General features: G+C 41.5%; 1 protein-coding gene across 5 annotated transcripts in view; it reads right to left on the bottom strand.

The window, feature by feature from the left end:
• Positions 1 to 19,905, bottom strand: part of PDE5A (phosphodiesterase 5A) — a 97,527-nt gene that overhangs the window by 27,582 nt on the left and 50,040 nt on the right. For 4 of the 5 annotated variants that reach the window (XM_032762550.2, XM_032762552.2, XM_032762553.2 and 1 more), the window contains exons 9-11: positions 19,157 to 19,241; positions 12,551 to 12,726; positions 11,039 to 11,098 (exon numbers count right to left, since the gene is read on the bottom strand). In XM_032762550.2, coding sequence (XP_032618441.1) covers positions 11,039 to 11,098; positions 12,551 to 12,726; positions 19,157 to 19,241 — 321 coding nt within the window. The remainder of the gene's footprint in view (positions 1 to 11,038; positions 11,099 to 12,550; positions 12,727 to 19,156; positions 19,242 to 19,905) is intronic. The other variant, XM_032762551.2, reaches the window with a different exon arrangement.

Consider the following 19,905-nt stretch of genomic DNA (forward strand, 5'->3'; position numbering starts at 1 on the left):
GTAGCAGTTAGAAAGTCAGGAATAATCGCATCTTTTTGCATCAAGAGAACAGCAATATTCTGATAAAGTTTACCTTTGCATTGTACTGAAAGCTGGTGACTACATTCCCTTGATTATCTGTTCCGATCCTTATTTGTTCAATGTTAATCTTATTTGGTTCTTAGAATTAATATAAATTTATCAATAAGCCAAAATTATTAAAAGGGTTACCTGGGCCATCCTTTTGTCACCTAAATTACCCATGGCACTATCATGCCATTGATTTTTAAGCAGGGTTTAGCTGCAATCTGCTAACATGCTCTACTGAAAATGTTCAGAGGCTTGTGAATTAGGGACACAAAAGGCACTTCTCTGACCATAAGACCCTGCCAAATTTCAAGCTCTAAACCCTAGAAGTGCTAGACGTAAACAAAGAAAGAGCTGGAAGCTGTTTTAAAATGGATCAAACTACCCATTTTCCTCTAACCTCATTCTCAGAAATGGCTGAAATTTTACTGCTGAAATGTTAAAAAAAAAAAAAATCACAGCGAGGCCGACCCTTGGCATGGAAAATTTCAGCTCCACCCATGGCAACTTAACTTTCAAAATCTGGCACTATATTTAGCACTAACTATTCCAATGTCTCCAAGCATTTTCAGTTTCTTTATACAGCAGTGAAATTCACAATATAACCCCCTTTGCAGCATCTTCAGGGCCTTTACATTTAGGATGTTAGAAATAAATATCAAGATGAATGAAGCAGAATCTGGCACTATGATCCAAAAGCTCATACTGTTGTTTTTTTTTTGTATCAAATAAAAGAGGCAGGATTTTTCCAGTGCAGTTCCCTTAACAGATGTTTCAACTATGTATCTATTGATGTGTTTTTTAAAAAATCAGATAGAAATCAAGACAGTGAAAGACAAAAAGGAGGCCTGTGTTTTCTCTTTCACCTTTAGCCTTACTGAAGTCCAGGAATATTTCTATTAACACTAGTATTGTAATCATGCTGCTCAGCTCTCTCTTGGTAGAAATTTCATCCTTCTTTCATTACCACATTTACTTTCTTCTCATTTTTATTGCTGTGTATTACTTAAATCAGAAATGTAGAATCATGAAACTGAGGTTATGGAAACTGACATTTAAGAAGGAATCTTACATTACTATAAACTGCCTTGGTAGGTGAAGGGGCCATGCTGCCAATATTCTCCACAGGAAATAATACAACCACTTGGGAAACCTAATGGCCACTCAGAACGTAACTCCAAATGCTACAGCTTTTTCACATTGTTTCCCAGTGCAAAAAGAATGATTTAATGAACTAGGACTACTATTTTACTTGCTTTCCTCGAATTCCCAACCCCTTCCACTTATAAAATGTTGATAATAAATACATTACATCACATTTATTACACCTCATTCAAAATAGTTAAGGGGGGGGGGAAGTAGTTCTGTATGTAACACCCTGGCACCCCTTATTCATCACGGTCATATAATTAGGATATGTTTTGCACAAAGTATGCCTTGTGAGGTATCATTCTAAAAGTCTTCATCTGCTAGACAATATCTTGTTGAATTGTATGTGCTATCATCGTATGTGAAGTTATGAAGTTTGGCTATGTATGTGTTACTGAAACATGTTGTGAGGTTGAAAACACTCACAAGCAGCCTTACAGGTACAACAGCAAAAAGGCCAAACAATGTTAATGGTTTATTGAGGAAATGCATACAAACACAAGGACTACCCAGGGACTGTGTACGATAGACCTCTCAGAGACAGCACTACACAGTGGGAACTGTTTGACCCAGGTCACAGGAAAAGAGCTTTCCAGTAAGTGGGAAGAAGAAATAAAAGGGGGAAATGTCATCATGATGGCACCTCACTCTCCCTGTGGCACACCTGAAACACCTGAGGAACAAAGACTGAACTGGGGGAAGTGATGGTCCCAGGCTATAGGGATTTCTAGCCTGTGTATGAAAACCTGGCAAACCCAAGCTGCAAAACCAAGGCAGCTTGTGCCTTAAGAATCTGCCAGCCAGCTTATCTCTCAGCGTGAGAATTTGCTAATTCCTCTAGTATGTTAAACTCAGTTTGAGTTTTTGTTTATTTACTAGGTAATCTGCTTTGATGTGTTTGCTATCACTTATAATCACTTAAAATCTATCTTTTGTAGTAATAAACTTATTTTATGTTTTAATCCAAACAGTGTGCATTTGACTAAGATGTCTGGGGAAAATTTCTGCTTTGTTACCACAAGTGTGCATGGTCCTCTTCACATTGAGGGAGAGGCAGACCAGGTATTAAACCCATATACTGGCCAGATTTGACCAGGGCAGGATGATTCTGCTCTGGGGTCCTAGGCTGGTGGTTAGAAAGCTTGCCTGTAACTGCAGCTGGGTGTGTCCCTACCTGTGTGAATGCTGGTGAAAGTGCAAGCTTGGGGGACTTTGCAGCTTGTCACAGCAGCGCAGTGTGAGAGGGAGCCCAGGCTGGTGGGTCAGAGGGCTCAGTGGTACCCCAGTTCCAGGGGGAACCCATCACACTGCAATCGGAGTAATTTTTGTGATTCTCAATATGGGAGATTCTATTCTTTTCCCCAATAAATTAACATCCCCTCCAGTGAGAGATTTCAACTGTCTTGAGGCATATTAAACACAGAGCATATGAGCCTGGCTGTCTTGGGGGGTGGAACTCGCAGGATTTTAATAATGCAGAGTGCAATATATATCATCACCATCCTTTTAGTGGCGTATCAACTCTCCCCCTAGTTATACAAAGTGAAGCAAGCACAAGGCCTTTGTAACCATCTCTTTCATGAGGTAAAAGGATGTGCTCAGCAGGACATTTTCTCATGCCTGCATTCTGACCTCTTCTATAATTTCTCTCTTTCTATTCACTGATCTGCTGCCTTTGATGCCCACATGGGAAGAAAAGCAACAAGCTTCTCCCCAACCGAGATACAGAAACCACAGCTTTCCAGCTATACATCAAAACAACTATGGCTTGGTTATTTCTCCTTTCAGTTCTCAGAGACAACAGAGCTCCTTTTCCCATGTCGCTGTTTGAAAGCCATTTTAACTATTGTTCCCAGCCTGAACTATTGAAATACACGGTATCTTCTAAATGTAGTATTAACCTCCCGAACAACCACTTCTTTCATCCAAAATGTTCACTTTTTCCACCTCAGCAAAATTACAAACTGGCACAGCATAGGGGAGGAAAAAAGAGGAGCTACCGCTACCTTTCTCTGCATAACTGTGGTGCAATGAGCTGGCCTATAATTACTGTTGCTTACTGTATGTATTTTGATTGTGTCAGGAGGCCCCAATTAGGGACTCCAATCATAGTCATCTGGTGAAAATATTCTTTGAGGGGAGCTGAGTGAAACGGTCAGGCCCTGCTCTCCAGTGTGTGCATATGGGTCACTCTCTCTATCCTGGCCCAGTGTGGAGGAGAAGCCCTGGTGAGTGTGTGACCTAAGGACCTCTTGATGCCAACTGGGGTACATAAGGGTTACAGAGATTCTCTGGGTCTGGTATTTACATACTAGTCTGCCAAAGAATGCCATGTAAGTTATCTAATGAAAGCCTGTGCCACACTCATCATAGTGAGATGCATGTATGGACAATATGTGAGGAGCTATGGATAGATACTACAAATTATGTTCTCTAGGTCTGTATGTAAAGGCCGGTCACCAAATGGTGACCCATATACTCCTGTAAGGAGGGAGGAAAGAGATCTCTCCCTAGCTGGTTATGTGAAACTGAGTATTATATGGGTCCCAGGGATGCCCATTTACAGTCTGAACAAAATGCTAATCAGTAGATTGTGAGGACTTTAAGAACTAACAAGAAAAGCAGGGCCTGTTTACGAGAAAAGCTAATGAACTTTTGGAACTATACCTGGGGTGCAGATGAATCCCCAGTATCCTTTCAGTCTGTGAGGACAAGCCACCAGCAGGCTTGATCTTATGAAAGAGGGATCTCAAACAACCTGATTGAAAATACTGGGAAAAGGAGTTAGGGTAAGCTATTCTATAGGAGTTAAGTTTAGGCTCTAAAAAATATGTTATGATTTCGTTTTATATATGACCATTTGTTTCCAATATTCTTGCTTTCCATCACTTGAATCTCTGTTCTTTGATGATAAACTTATTCTTGTTTTCACTATAAAAGTATCTAAGTGCTGTCTGTTAAGTGGAGTGATTATTTGGAGTTAAAACGAATAAGCTGGGGTGTACTATTCCTTCAAGAGTGGTGAAATCTGTGAGTCCTGTGAGTGCAGTGGAACAGAGGCTGGCACTCCAGGGACACTCAGAGGGTTCAGGGGTTGGTGTGCACCTATTGTTTGCCAGCAGAGACCGTGGGGCTGAGAAGGAAGTACTAGGATTTTCTCATGGTGTTTCGTAGAGCTCTTATCTTGTACTGCCTTTTGTTGAACATGTATATTCAATCATTGGAAGAATTAGTGATGAGGCTAGGGCTGGCAGTGTTTTCAGTATGCTGGTGAAACCCGGTTCTTTTTCTGAATTTCATCTGACCCAAATGCCTTACCTGGTGTTTGATAGGAATATAAGCCTGGATGAGGATTAGCTGACTGAAGGTGCCTCGTATTGCTGGGTTTAATATGCCTCCAGATGGTATTAAGATAGAAGTGATGCTGGTGAGATGAGGTAAGCAACTGAAGGTATTGCTGAGATCTTATCTGACGCTTTAACAGACACTGTGAACCCACCATTTGTTACTCCAGTTAAAGATCTGGGGCCTTACTAGATCCCCAGCTGCAGTTAGATAATCACGTAGCAGCAGTGACTGGGAGAGCGTCTTTGCTCATACATACCTGGCCAGGAGACTGAGATCATTTCTTTTGGTTGTGAACCTTGCTACCAGGATCCAGGCCATTGTCTCCTTGAGATTAGACTCCTGCAATGCGCTCAACAAGGGGTTGCACTCTAAATCAACTCAGAAAATGATGCTAGGGCAGGAATTGGCAGCCTCTTTGGCAAATGGGCTTTCCTGCTGTATGGGGGCACCCAGCCCCCCAGGCTTGAGCTCAGGTGGCTAGTCTGAGTCTCTGATGGAGCCACAACATTCACCCTGCTATTTTTAGCATGCTAACTCGAGCCCTACTAGTGTGAGTCTGTCTGCTCAGGATGGAGTGCTCACTCCCAGCTGCAGTGTAGACACACCCTTGAAACCTAACGTCCTGCCATTGACCAGCACAGGTCACAATCTGAAATGATGAAATTCAAAAAATAAACTGGAAACATTGAGAAATTATTCACAATGTATATTTGCCCCTTTTTTCACCCAGCTATCGAACTAGTCAGAAGGTTTTGAACTTTGATGAAATTTCAAAATTTGAAGGAAAAAATATTCCAATAATTTCTCCCCTTTTTTAGGCTAATGTCAGTTTTAATCTATAAAGATCTAAAGCTTTTGGGTTCAGCTTAGGTGAGAAACCACATCTCTCAAGGTAAGGCTCCCAGTGGTACAGAAGAGACACCCCCCTCGGTTAGCTTTGAAAAAAAAAAAAAAGGAAACTGCTGGCAGGACCTTCCCTGTCAGGAACCCTGCACTCTGGAGTCAACCACCATCTTTGATCACAATAGCACAAACCTGCTGACCTTCAACACATGCTACAAATCCAATCACTTTTCCAGGCTTTTGGAGAGGGAAGGTGAATGCGCTATGGGCTAGAGTCTGTGGTTGGCGTGTCTTATGTTTTTCCATTTGTGGTTTCGGGGAGGCTGCAGTTATTTTTGCGTGTATTGGTTTGATTGTATTTTTAACATACGGCAGAGGCACCAGGGCCTTGGTATATAAAAACAGAACAGAAAACGCTCCCTCTTTTCGACAAATCAACATAAACAAACAAACAAACAAACATTGGCATGCTCAGCAGTGCTCATCACATCTTGAATTATGACCAGCAGAAGGTCTATTGATTTGGCTTGGGTTTTCTCTTAAAAAAATAATAGTTCCTCCACGAAGATGTTATAGGCAATAAAAAAGAATGATTCTTTAGAATATTATTCAAACTCTGAATAATGAAATGCAAAACAGAATGCAAGTTTTCTTTTTGATGTCATCTATCACTATCATGTGCAGTTTAATTCTTTTATTCACTTAAAGGAGGTTCACTGTAAATAAAGATCTGTTTCACAAAGTAGCAAGACTGACAAAGGCCTATTGTTTTCTGCAATAGGAAAGTGGAGCAGGCTAGCAGCCAGAGGCCCTTCATGGTCCTACAATTTCTACAAAAGGAAAACAGTTCACTAGTGGTCTCTGAATCCTGAGAGAGCCACCAGATGGTTGGGAGGAAATTAGCCACTGGCAGCCTCCCCAGAAGATCTGTGGTGTAGCTTGTTAAGCCACCAGTGTATTATTATTTTACAGTCTCTAGATGTACATGAGACTTGAACAGCATAAGTGCCAAGTTCAAAGGAAGTGGAAAAAGCAAGCTCCCACTGTTAGCCTCAGTCTGAAGGCCAAATTCGCCCCCGACATTGTTTTAATAAACAAATGTAGAAAGCATTTCCAAATTTAGCAAAATTTGCCTTTTGTTTTAAAAAACTTTTGACTTCAGATACCACCACCGATCTCAAGCTTATCTTTGGTCTCAGAGAGAAAAGCCAGCAACAGAGTGAATCCAAACAAAAGTCTGACATGTGCAGGAGTTAAGTACTGAGTGGTAAACCAAGGCATAAACAAGGCAATAGCTGAGTTGGGAGCAAAATATAGAGCACAGAAAAAGTTAGCTGAGAAGCAAACAGGAGAGTACAGCATGGGAGCTGTTAGGGTAGTAGAGTCCTTTGACACTAGGGTATGTCTACACTACGGTATTATTCCGATTTTACATAAACTAGTTTTGTAAAACAGATTGTATAAAGTCTAGTGCAAGCGGACACACTAAGCACATTAATTCAGTGGTGTGCATCCATGGTCCGAGGCTAGCGTCGATTTCTGGAGCCGTCGATTTCTGGAGCATTGCACTGTGGGTAGCTGTATCTCTAGTAGACTATCCCATAGTTTCCGCAGTCTTCCTCTGCCCATTGGAATTCTGGGTTGAGATCCCAATGCATGATGGTGCAAAAACAGTGGTCGTCGGGGGATTCTGGGTAAAATGGTCGTCACTCAGTCCTTCCTCCGTGAAAGCAATGGCAGACAATCATTTCGAGTCCTTTTCCTCTGGATTGCCCTGGCAGACGCACGTAGGCATGGTAACCATGGAGCTGTTTTGCCTTTTGTTCACTGTCACCGTATGTGTGACTGGATGCTGGCTGACAGTACTGCAGTGCTACACAGACAGCATTCATTTGCCTTTTTGCAAGGTAGCAGAGATGGTTACATCCCTATTGCACCATCTGCCATTGTAATTGGCGAGGAGAGACGGTTATCAATCATTTTGTTTACCTCGTTTGGCAATGTGGAAATGTGGCGGATGGGAACGGTTGCAGGTATCATTTCATCTTTGGTACCGTTCTGCTGCTGTCATGGGTGCTCCTGGCATGGCCTCGCTGAGGTCAGCCCCGGGACGCATTGGACAAAAATGGGAATGACTCCCCGGGTCTTTCTCCTTGTGCTTTTATGTTTTGTCTAAAAATAGAGTCAGTCCCTGCTAGATATGGGCAAGTCTACTAGACAGCCAGAAAGCACAGCCAATCTGGGTCAGAGCCCCACAGAATCGCCGCAGAAATGATGAGCTGCATGCCATTCTAGAGGGTGCCTGCACAACCCCGTCCCGTTGCTTCCCTCCTCCCCACCCCTCTTTTCTGGCTACCGTGGCAAAATGTCCCCCATTGTGTGTGTGATGAAGTAATAAAGAATGTGGGAATAAGAAAACACTGACTTTTTAAGCGAGATAAAAGTGAGGGGGGAGGCGCCTCCAGCTGCTATGATAGTCCAGGCAGGACATTAAAGGGTGGAGGGGGGAGAGGACGCAAGCCTCCCGCTGCTATGATAGTCCAGGGAGTACAGAATCTTTTCTTTAGACACGGAAAAAGGCGGGAAGGGCTGATGGGAGCTGCAGCTCCAGCTGCTATGATGAGGACGGGTTACCCAACCAGCATTTTTGTACCGTCTGCAGGAAGGGGGATGACAGGGAGACATTCCCATTTTTTTACCCAGGCGCCCCCAGCCGACCTCACCAAGGCCAGCCAGGAGCACTCACGGGATGACTGACGAGTTTTCCACCATTTTGTACCTGTCTGCCATCAAGGAAAAGGAAGAGGAAGAGGGGATGCTGCTGTTCAGCGCCGCAGCACCGCGTCTTACCCAGCAGCATGTAGTAGACATACGGTTGGACACTGAAAAATGGCAAGAAACGATTTTTTCCCTTTTCTTTTCATGGGGGAGGGAGGGTAAATTGACGAGATATATCCCTGAACCCCCGGGACAATGTTTTTGACCCTTCAGGCATTGGGAGCTCAGCCAAGAATTCAAATGCTTTGGAGACTGCAGGGGACTGTGGGATAGCTGGAGTCCTCAGTCCCCCTTCCTCCCTCCCATGAGCATCCATTTGATTCTTTGGCTTTTCCGTTACGCTTGTCACGCAGCACTGTGCTGAGTCCCTGCTGTGGCCTCTGTCTATCATAGCCTGGAGATTTTTTCAAATGCTTTGTCATTTTGTCTTCTGTAACGGAGCTCTGACCTAGAACAGATTTGTCTCTCCATACAGCGATCAGACTCCAGTATTCTCCCATACGGTCCATTTGCTGGGAGCTCTTTTTGCATTTGGGACTGCATCACCACCTGTGCTGATCAGAGCTCCACGCTGGGCAAACAGGAAATGAAATTCAAAAGTTCACGGGGTTCTTCCTGTCTACCTGGCCAGTGCATCCGAGTTCAGACTGCTTTCCAGAGTGGTCACAATGGTGCACTGTGGGATACCGCCCGGAGGCCAATACCGTCGATTTGCAGCCACACTAACTCTAATCCGACATGGCAATACCGATTTCAGCGCTACTCCTCTTGTCGGGGAGGAGTACAGAAACCGGTTTAAAGAGCCCTTTATATCGATATAAAGGGCATCATTGTGTGGACGGGCGCAGGGTTAAATCGGTTTAATGCTGCTAAATTCGGTTTAAATGCGTAGTGTTGACCAGGCCAATAAGTTTCCAAGAAATGAAGAGACATTCCGAAGTATGAAACACCATTTGCCATAACAGTAATAATACTCTGCAATTCTATAGCACTTTCGATCGGATGCTCTCAAAGCACTTTACAATCATTGATGAATTAAAAAGAATGGCAAACAAAGGATCAAAATCAGTCTGGTGTGGGGGGACATGCGCAACAAATGAAAGAACATAAGGGATACCCATCTTGAAATGTAATCTGCCCTCTCTGATTTTGAGGAAGGATTGAAAGGTTTGAGTGGCAGATTAAGTCAATGAGAAGAAAGTCACAAAGACAGACAAACTGGAAAGAGACAAAAGGGATCTTCAAGAAAGATAAAGCAATTTGAGACAATGCAGAGCATAGCAGAGGCTATGAGAACTGAAGAAAGATGGAGGAATGTGGCTTAAATGAAAGCTAAAAGCTGTAAGAAGAAAAGATAATGCACAAAAGAACTGTTTTAACAGTTGTGCCTGCAGTTGGTATTCTGTCCTCAGACTAAGAACCCAGTAGAGATCAGCAGTCCAATCAGTGATCAAGAGGCAAGCCCTAAATGGAAGCCACTAGAAAGAAAAGGAATGTTCTCCTGGGTGGTATCTCTGTTGGAGAAAAGTGGCTCAAGAAAGTGTGGCCAATAAAGAAAACACAATTGTCGCCTCCTAGGGACTAGGACAATAGGTATCAAAGCCAGGAGTACTGTATCAGACACAGAAGAGAGAAGAAGGGAAAAGAGAGAGATGGATGGCCTTAGATAAGTTAGAAGTATACCTAATGATAACAAGCTTCAATTTTATAATGAAGACGCGGTGACTGAGATCTACAGGGAAGAACAAACAGTGGGCATCAGCAATATGTCCCAGAACAGGAGGAGTGAGACTGAAACATGTCTTGACCTACTAGATGCATAGGGTAGTGGATATTAACTACAGAAGTACACAATGAGCAAAGGAGGGGAATACATTAATTATAATACCCCATGATTACTATTTAGATAGGAGATGATAGAAAAACAAAATTTCTGTCCTGTGTAAATTCTGATATTTCAACATTTGTTTTCATCTCAAAGCAGATGAAAACTTGAAATATAAAACATTTTGTGGAATAAAAAGTTATCAAAAATTTTGATCCAGAAGTATCAAAAATTTCATTCTGGGATAATGTTAAACTCTGCGTCTGCCTGAGTTGCCATGGTGCCTCACAGTAGTTGTAGTTTCAGACCCCAATGCCCCCATTCTCCCTATGGGCCTAGCTCCCTGGCTAGACTACATCTCCCATGATGCACTGCAGTCTTTTCATGTCCCATGATTAAGGCTGCGTGTCTGCCAAAGAGGTCACGGATACCATGACTTTCCATGACCTCCATGACTTCTGCAGCAGCCACCAGCAGCATTTTGGGTGTGTGGGAGAGGGCTCAGGGCTAGGGGCAGGGGATTGGGGTGCAGGGCGGCACTCACTTCAGAGTGGAGCGGCTCCCCGGCTCCCACTGGCATGTCCCTGCAGCTCCTAAGTGAAGGGGCCAGTCCTGGGCTGCATGCCACTGCATGCTCCCCCCAACACCAGCGGGGGGGTCCCAGGCTGCATCACCCACTTCCCCCTCAGCACCAGCAGGGGTCCCAGGCCAGCCTCCCCACCACCCACAGCCCCCTCACCCAAGTTTTAGTTAGGGGTATATAGTAAAAGTCATGGACAGGTCATGGGCCATGAATTTTTGTTTACTGCCCATGACCTGTCCATGACTTTCACTAAAAATACCTGTGACTAAAACATAGCCTTACCCATGATACACCAATGAAACTCAGCAACAGATTTATTTTCATTGTAACTTAAGACACCTAACTAACATAAGCACTTTTGAAAACGTTACCCTGCACATTGGACCATCTTTCATTGCTCCATATATTAAGAATGTGTTTTTACTATTATTTAAAAATGCTATTACCGCTGTTACCTGCAGCTCCCTTGTTTCCTCCTCAGTGGCTGAAGCGTGATATGAGAGGACCTATGGGATAAGGAATGAAGAAACCTAAGTACAAATAAAAGCATACAATGTAAAAGCAACTGAATTTTTTTTTTTTAAGAAATAAAGGTTGAAATTATGCGTGCAATGTACTGACTTTAATGAAGCTCTGCATGAGCATAGGAATGCTCATCACAGTGGCTTCTTGATATAGCCAGACCAAGAAAATTTATAAATGCACAAAGAGCTCTGATCTAAAATAAGAATAAAATAAACCACCAAAACCCCTTTCTTTTGGGAAAGCTTTCATGCCTCCTTTCAAAGACAAATATATCACAGCACAGCTATAAACTATAGGATGACACTGTTCCCAAAATAAGTCCCTTTCTTTCATGGGTGTATAACTCAGACATTAAAGAAAAATCCATCCTGGATAAAATTTGGAAGAAGGTGTTTCAGTCCAGGAGAAAATATTTTTGTTTTAAATTAACAAAACAAAACAAAAACAAAAAAACCCAACAACCCATATATTATTTTTTATTTGTGAGAATAAAAGAGAGGAGAATGCTACTGTGTTGAGTTGGTTTAAACATATGTGCAACTAACAGACCAACTCTGGCTTTTTTTGAGAGATACATTTTTTACAGCCTCTAAAGAATTTTATTTTTTAAATGATAAACCAGCAGAGTCACTAATGTGACATGTAAATAAACCACCCAACCTTGTTTTTAAAAAGCACTGAAATTACTTGACAGTACGGTTATCATGTGCCCCACTTGAAGCGACTAACTACATGTTTAAATGAGAGTTGTAATGTTTCCTTTAGAAGCTATTGGGTACATAATCCACATTTTAAAAATTTTGCAAACACTCTTATTTACATATTGGACAGATCCAAAGTCTACAAAATTTAAGTTTCAGGCTTACAGTTATCTTCCAAGTAATTCAGCATATCATGCTAGAACCTCCTTTAACACCACGGTCATTAAACCTAACAGTAAACAATTCAAAGGCTAGGCCAGATGACATTCATGCTTAATATACTTTAATGGAGTTCAAGGAAGTTGCAGAAAGCCTACAGTAATCCTGCTGTTATTGTATATGCTGGTTTGTCTAAAGAACTGAGCCAAAATCATCACAGAAAACCTCAAAACAAAGAGGACACCCCTAATCCTCCACACCATTTCCTCTTTCTGTGCAATTGCACAAACCAACTGTGTTGATCACTGTAGTCAGTGTGCAGCCTGGTGTTTAGGGAAGACAGACTCACTGGATCCCATGAGTGCAGTTAAAATACAACAACACATAAAATACTATGCATTCAAATATGGAAACAAGCAGCAAATAAGTGTAGTTCCTGTTAATGCAGGGGGGCAAATTCTGTTCACTTTACTCATCTGAGTAGTTTTAGGTTGTGAGTAGGGAAAGCAGAATTTGGACCAAAATTAGATTATATACTGAGCCAAATAAGGATTGCCTAGATTTTGAGCTCACCTCTAATGTCACCATCTGCTTGGCCATGGCTCTCTCCACAACTTCATACATCTGTGTATTTTGGATCCCCAAGCCACAAAAGATGACAAAGGCTTCCAGAAACTGTTCATCATTTCTGTTGAAAGCCTTGATTTTGCCCAAGTTTTCTTCCATCTTATTTACAAGCTGACAAACCCCTACATCAGGTCACAGGAATAAAAAGAAGTAATATAGCAATTGCTAAAATACCACACTTATATGAAACAAAACAGAACAAGACATTGGCTCTCTGAATTCTTATAGTCTATAAAACAAATAATCAATGTATTTTTAAAACAAATATATACAGGACACAAATCAGAATGCTGTAAAAGGACTTTACTAGATTTATTTTCATATGCCAAAGAATAAAAACTACACTACTATATGTTGTTCTGTGGATTTACAAGTATTCATTAAGATCTACAATGCAGATATGTAGCTCTGTATAGCTTGCATTATCTTGCAAAATTCTACAGGGCAGTTTTCTTCTTGACTTATTGTTAAAAGTACTTTAGATTGAAGGACAAATTGTCTTTAGGGATTAAGTCAGAGGCTAATTAGATTTTTGTAACCATGCCAAAAGAACAGTTTTGAATGTCAGGATAGTGGCACATAAAGTTTGCACTTCCTTATTTGAAACAGTACCGGAAAGTTAAAAAAAAAACTAAACAGAAAATATTTCAAGTTCAGGCTCAAAGTTCAAGTGTGCTTGCTAGGATCTATGGCAGTTGTGGGCAAACTGCGACCCGTCAAGGGTAATCTGTTGGTGGGCCGCGAGACAGTGTTTACATTGACCATCCACAGGCACGGCTGCCCGCAGCTCCCAGTGGCCGCAGTTTGCCGTTCCCAATGAGAGCTGCAGGAAGCAACGCGGGCCACAGGGGTGTGGTGGCTGCCACTTCCTGCAGCTCCCATTGGCTGGGAACAGCGAACCATGGTCACTGGGAGCTGCGGGCAGCCATGCCTGTAGACAGTCAATATAAACACTGTCTCATGGCCCACCAGCAGATTACCCTGATGAGCTGCGTGCGGCCCATGGGCCGCAGGTTGCCCACCACTGTTCTATGGAGATGTGGTCTCTCCAATAAAGGGCCCGATCAAAGCCCATGTAAGTCACTGGAAAGCCTCCTGTTGACTTCAGTTGGGTTTGGATCAAGCCCTAACTGCAGATGGCTTATTATTAAAAATAAACAGCTATAGATGTTATCACCAAGTTCTACTGACTTTATTCAGTAATATACACACAGAACTTTCTGTGTATATGCCTCTAACATTTTTGACTATGAGGGCAAACACTTGCCTGATCAAATGTAAAGAATTATGCCACTGGAAAGTTACAGATGAACAATTAAAAATTATAATGAATTAGGAAATGCAAAAATTATGATTGAAGATATAGTTTTGTCATATTGCATATGCTGTGCTTTTTATGCCACACAACATTTTAAACAATAATATATTAAACTATATACTTCACCAATAAAACAAGAATACAAAACACTATTTTAGGTGACACCCAACTAACACTGCTATTGGAACTGTAACTTTTGCATTTTCTTGCTTCTGGAATTACACCACTGTAAATGGGAGCAGAATTTGGATCCCTCGCTTTTTGTTTCTTATAATATGCAGTCTTAGGGTCAGAGCCTCAACAATGCCAGAGCTGCTCTCAGCTTCTGAAAAGGGGAGTGGGGGTGGGGTGGGAAGTATAATGGAAACAATTTTGCAACTATATCGAGAGCGGGTGTAATCAGCACCTTTTTAAGGCCTTCCCTACACTATGGAATGTTTACAGAAAATTCCCACCATTGCTAGCAATCTACACTTATGGTCTAAAATTACTCATTTTACATTAAGGAAAAACAACAAGAAAGATCAAAGTCTTGATGTGTCTTCTCTGTAACAGTCTATAGCAACTCTGAGAACAAAATGATTGCTGCACCTACATATGGAATGAGTTCTTTGAAATGTAAAGGTTCTGTAAACAGAACAGTTTCCAATCTACTTATAGCACAGTAACAGTGTCCCTTTTTTGCCAAATATGCCCTATTATGGGAAATTCTCCCAGACCAGATCCTGCTCTCACAGAGATCAGTAGGAATGTTGCAATTGAATTATAAACTCTTTGGGGCAAAATCTGTCTTTTTGTGATGTAGGAATATGGTGCCTAGCACAGTGATTCACTGATCCCTCATTGGGACCTTTCAGCACTACAGCTTTATAGATAATATGCAACAACGAATAAGAATTCACTGGGAAATGGACTGTTTCCCTCTGTGGAAGAGGAACTGATCTATCATTAGACTCTCTTGAGGGTGTGGGACAATCTCATGGATCTCACTTTCAGCTCTCTGTTTAGTGCTGTTTATGACATTATAATCATTTCCATAGCAACTGTGATGTAATGAATAGGGGATGATGACTTCCAGCAGTGACTAAACCAGGAGATCAGATGAACTCTGAAAAACATAGATGTTGTTTTCATGTAAATGACTCTATTAATAAAAACAGGGGGAGAGAATTACAGTAAATATCCTGCATGATATATAAGCGAAAGCACTCTCTAGAATGTTTTTCAAAAGTTCTCCCATGAGGCATCAATAGTTCCATGCACATCAGAATTAAAGGAGCCCAAATTCTTTTTTGGGACATACTTATAAAACCACAGAAGGTTTCTATACTGCTCTCAGCACATAAAGGGTATGCAGGTTCAAAAGAGACCAAACAGAAAGGTTTTCTTCCTGTGTTGCAGATGGAGAAAACTGATCTCCCAGAAAAATTTACTGTTCTTATCAGAGACGTTTAGCTTAAAAATAAAAATATACCTACATAATGCAGCCTGCCTGAGATGTTTAATCATGAATTTAAACAGCAAACAACAATAGAAAAACCTGTCTGAGGAGTTAAAAGTCTGTCGTAGAGCAACAAGCACAGTGAAAAATTCCTACTTGTGCCCAAATCATTTCAATCTTCAACTCAACCTTCTGTGCATCGGTAGAGTATTCAAAACAAGAGATCATCCAGTGCACTACAGTCCCATAAAAGCAGCTGGTATAAAATGTAAATCCTGAGAACTAGACAAGTTAAAGATAATTTCTCTCTGAGGACCTTCTGTTTTCATCAGCTACATGGAGCTGGCGGCTAAGAACAATCTGTCTCCATTAAATGAAGCCCAAAAATACATATGGAGCTAGGAGCGCTGACTATGAAGTATTCCCCCATTTCCCAAATGTAGTCATTGGAAACCCTTCCACAAAACAACACACACTTGGGATTCTGCAGAATTCAGTGGTGGGGGTGGTTGAGAAATAGGAAGCTGGATGACAACTGCTGTCAGAAACCAACACATGACAGTTTGGTTGATCACAGGATGACTATGAGCGCCATGGAGGTTTTTCACCTTTCTCTGCAGCGTAGGGCATGGGTCACTTGCTGGAGGATTCTCTGCACCTTGAGGTCTTTAAACCATGATTTGATGACTTTAGTAACTCAGACATAGGTTAGGGGTTTGTTACAGGAGTGGGTGGGTGAGATTCTGTGGCCTGCATTGTGCAGGGGGTCAGACTAGATGATCATAATGGTCCTTTCTGACCTTAAGTCTATGATTCTATGAGACAGAATCTGTCCTCATTATATAGTCTTGGGTAACTTCTTGCTGCTGGAAAAGGCACATATACATGGTTTCTAACCCTGCAAATCTACAGACCAGGGATAACATTTTAAAAAGCTCCAAAGTGACTTTAGGGTACATTCACACTTCAAGCTGGAGGTGGAATGCCCAGCTGGGGTAGCGTACATGCACTCACTTTGATCAAATTAGCATGCCAAAAACCGAAGTGTGGCTGTGGTAATGTGGGTGGTGGGACAGGCTAGCTGTCCAGAGTATTTTCCTTATATACTTACTCAGGTGGCTAGCCCATCCTGCTACAGCTAAACTGTTATTTTTAGATCCCTAGTTCAATCAAAGCTAACATATGTATGTCTACCAAAGCTGGAAATTACACCTCCAGCTCAAAGTGCAGATGCACTGTATGAATTGAAGTTCCACTTTCAAAAAAGTGACTTGCATATAGGAACTGAAATCCTGTTTGACAGTCAACAGACCTTAAGGTCCTAGATGCCTCTTTTAGTCTCTTTTGAAATTAGATGCTTTCGAAAATGTTACCCTACAGGACCAATGACAGCATTGCCACTGTGCTGTCACAGAAGCAATAGAATCCTAGAAAGAGTAAGGATGGGCAGACACTGTGGGTCAGTGCTCTGAGAGCCGTATAAGTAATCTGCAGGATACAGGGAAAAAACTGTGAGAACATGAGCTGCCCTTGTTAATCTCAGGGTAAAAACTCATTAGGGAAATGAGAAAGTGGCAGAAGATAAATTATCATATTTTAAATATTTTCATTTTAACTTCCAAATCAACATTTCCTGGTGCTTGCTTCTTTACTAACACAAAGAAACATTCTGACCACCATGACGAAATGCAACAAAAATTATAAATAAAACCCGGCTTATTTTTGTTCTTATTTCAGTAGTAGTAGAGAGTGTGATGGGGGCGGGGTCCAGATCTGGCATGGGGAGGATTCTCTTGATGCAGGAACTGAGGAAAACAGCTGAGGAAAACAGCTGTCAGAGAACTCCCTTGTAACCCTGGTAGTAGAGAGTGTGATGGGGGCGGGGCCCAGATCTGGCATGGGGAGGATTCTCTTGATGCAGGAATTGAGGAAAACAGCTGAGGAAAACAGCTGTCAGAGAACTCCCTTGTAACCCTGGTAGTAGAGAGTGTGATGGGGGCGGGGCCCAGATCTGGCATGGGGAGGATTCTCTTGATGCAGGAATTGAGGAAAACAGCTGAGGAAAACAGCTGTCAGAGAACTCCCTTGTAACCCTGGTAGTAGAGAGTGTGATGGGGGCGGGGCTGGGGACAGGAGGGACACATCAGGGGCAGGGTCATCACATGTAGGGCTTCAGTCCATAGGGAGGCTGTCATAACTTATATAGACCTCCAAGGCAGTCTACATTATATCAAGACCCACATTGTGGCTTAAAACCACCATAGCTTCCCACATCCCTTGGGCTGCAAGTTTGGTGCTGCTCCTCTTAGAGGTGCCACCCAGAATCCTATCCATTATTTTCCCATAATCATGTATGCTGTATACAAAAATCTATACAAAGCCTTCCAAGTTACCTAAATCCCAATATGCACTGCCAGCTGTATTTTAACAGGTATGTTAGTTGAGATGAACCCCAGGCTACCCACTAGAGACCACCTTGACCTGTTACAATAAATCTTTCTATGTCCACATTAAAGTTTTAAAATGTTAGTTGTTTTAAAAATACATCTTTACTCCCAGTCTGGACTAGTGAAATGCCTATGGAGGAGATCCTGAGGCTCTTCCTTAGGTTTGGTTGAGCTTTTACCCAAGTGAATGCCAATCAATCAGTCCAAACCCCCATTGAGGAAAATGAGAATTCTTCTGTGTAAGGACTTAGAAGAAATTCATGTTTGACCCTTAGGGTTTCACTCTTGTGGTTGAGCTCTGCTTCCTGCTCTGGGTGTGGGGGCTTTCTCAGAACCATTTCCAGATCTGTAATCAGGCCAGTCTGTCATACCCCTGATGAGTGTTAGAGCAGCTCCAGCTTGCCCCACTGATGCTGGATATTTAATGGGTGCAGCTCCACCTTGTCCCCAAAATGCCCCCATGCCAGAACAGTTGTTGACAAGTGAAGATTTCAACATTAGCACACTTAACATCTCCTGGGCATTCCCCTCCAACAAGGGGATTTTCAGCTGACCAGTTGTAATCAGTTCTGGCCTCTTTGCACCAGCTGAGTGGCACAAATGAGTTGGATGATTAGACAGTACATCCCATACACTGTCCTTCCTGTTCCTCAATACAATATTGATTAGACTGGAATTTTAACATAATAATTTGTTACATTAATGGAGCATGTGTAAATGTTAAAAAGTAACTATCAACACGAAATCTAAATAAAATATAAAAGAAAAGTAGTTTTAGGTGCTTCTTCTTCCCCTTAGTCTATATGCCAGGTGTCTCAGGCTTTTATATTTTTTTTTTAAAGAAAAGCTTTTCTCTTACTTATTGCCATGCAAAAGACCCATAAGAAGAACAAGGAACTCTGACTGTCTACAGGGGATACCATGGAAATAATTAGCAACAGAGCACTGTCAGGCGCACAAAGGAGATAAATAGAAAAAGTAGAAAAAAATAATTGAGGTGTTATTGGTATTTTTTCACCTATAGTAGGTAAAAAAATGACAGACAGGAGTATGATGGTGCCCTGGATTAAAATCGTGATGACTATTTCATTGTGCTTAAGGATTTTCTCTTGTGATTTTAGATTTCATGTTGCTGAGATTTTACTCTGGAGTACAGAAATACTTCTGTATAGCAATTATACACAAGTATCCAAAAAAATCCTACATAGTTACTATATCAGGAGTATAATATCAATACATTTTTATCTCACATAAAGACAACAGTTAGACGTATGTTATGATATTTTGTTTAAGGACTGGGCATGCAGTGTGCAAGTAGAAATGTAAACAAATCAAAATGGTAATACCTATCACTTTATTCTTCTTCCCATTTTTTATTGGTGTACAAAGCAAACTTTTTATGTGCTGGTTTACATTTTCTGCATTTTCATTCTGTTAAGCAAATAAAGAATATAGTTAAAAACTTACAGAGAGATCTATTCATGAGCCCTGATTGGCAGGGCATGCAAGGAAGGCAGATTATAAAACTGTAATTCTTAGACTATAAATTCTTTGGGGGCAGGGACCATGTCTTCATTTGTGTTTGTGCAGCATCTAGCATAACGGGGACTAGGGAATAATAAATAAATAAATAAATAGAGTAATAATAAAGTTTCAAGATGAATTTACAGTCATTTGGGTCTACTTTTTCATTTTATGATAGTTCCTTTCATTAGAATGAAAATGACTCTACTGTACATTCGGGACAGATTTTTCAATTTAGGGTAGCTGAGGAGAAATTAGTGGGGCTCTAAGATACCTCCTCCACTTCCCCAGTTGTGAAGATTCTTAAGTAAAGAAAGAAAATGGACCTAATTCTGCTCTGTTACACCTTGTACAAGAACAAAGCATGGCCCAATGTCTGATTCCATATAAGGGAAGGAAAAAATATTAGCGAGCTAATATTTCAGCTCTGAACTTTCTTCGATTCTTGGCTGCCTCAGTTAGTTTCTCTTTAGCCTTACAGGCATGATCATTGCACAAATAAAGGAATATTTTGCCTACAGTGTAGGAGAGCATATGCTATTCTTTGTAGAAAACTTTCAAAGGGATGATG

This window comes from Chelonoidis abingdonii, chromosome 5, assembly GCF_003597395.2.
Source record: "Chelonoidis abingdonii isolate Lonesome George chromosome 5, CheloAbing_2.0, whole genome shotgun sequence".
In the NCBI taxonomy this organism is placed as follows: Eukaryota; Metazoa; Chordata; order Testudines; family Testudinidae; genus Chelonoidis; species Chelonoidis abingdonii.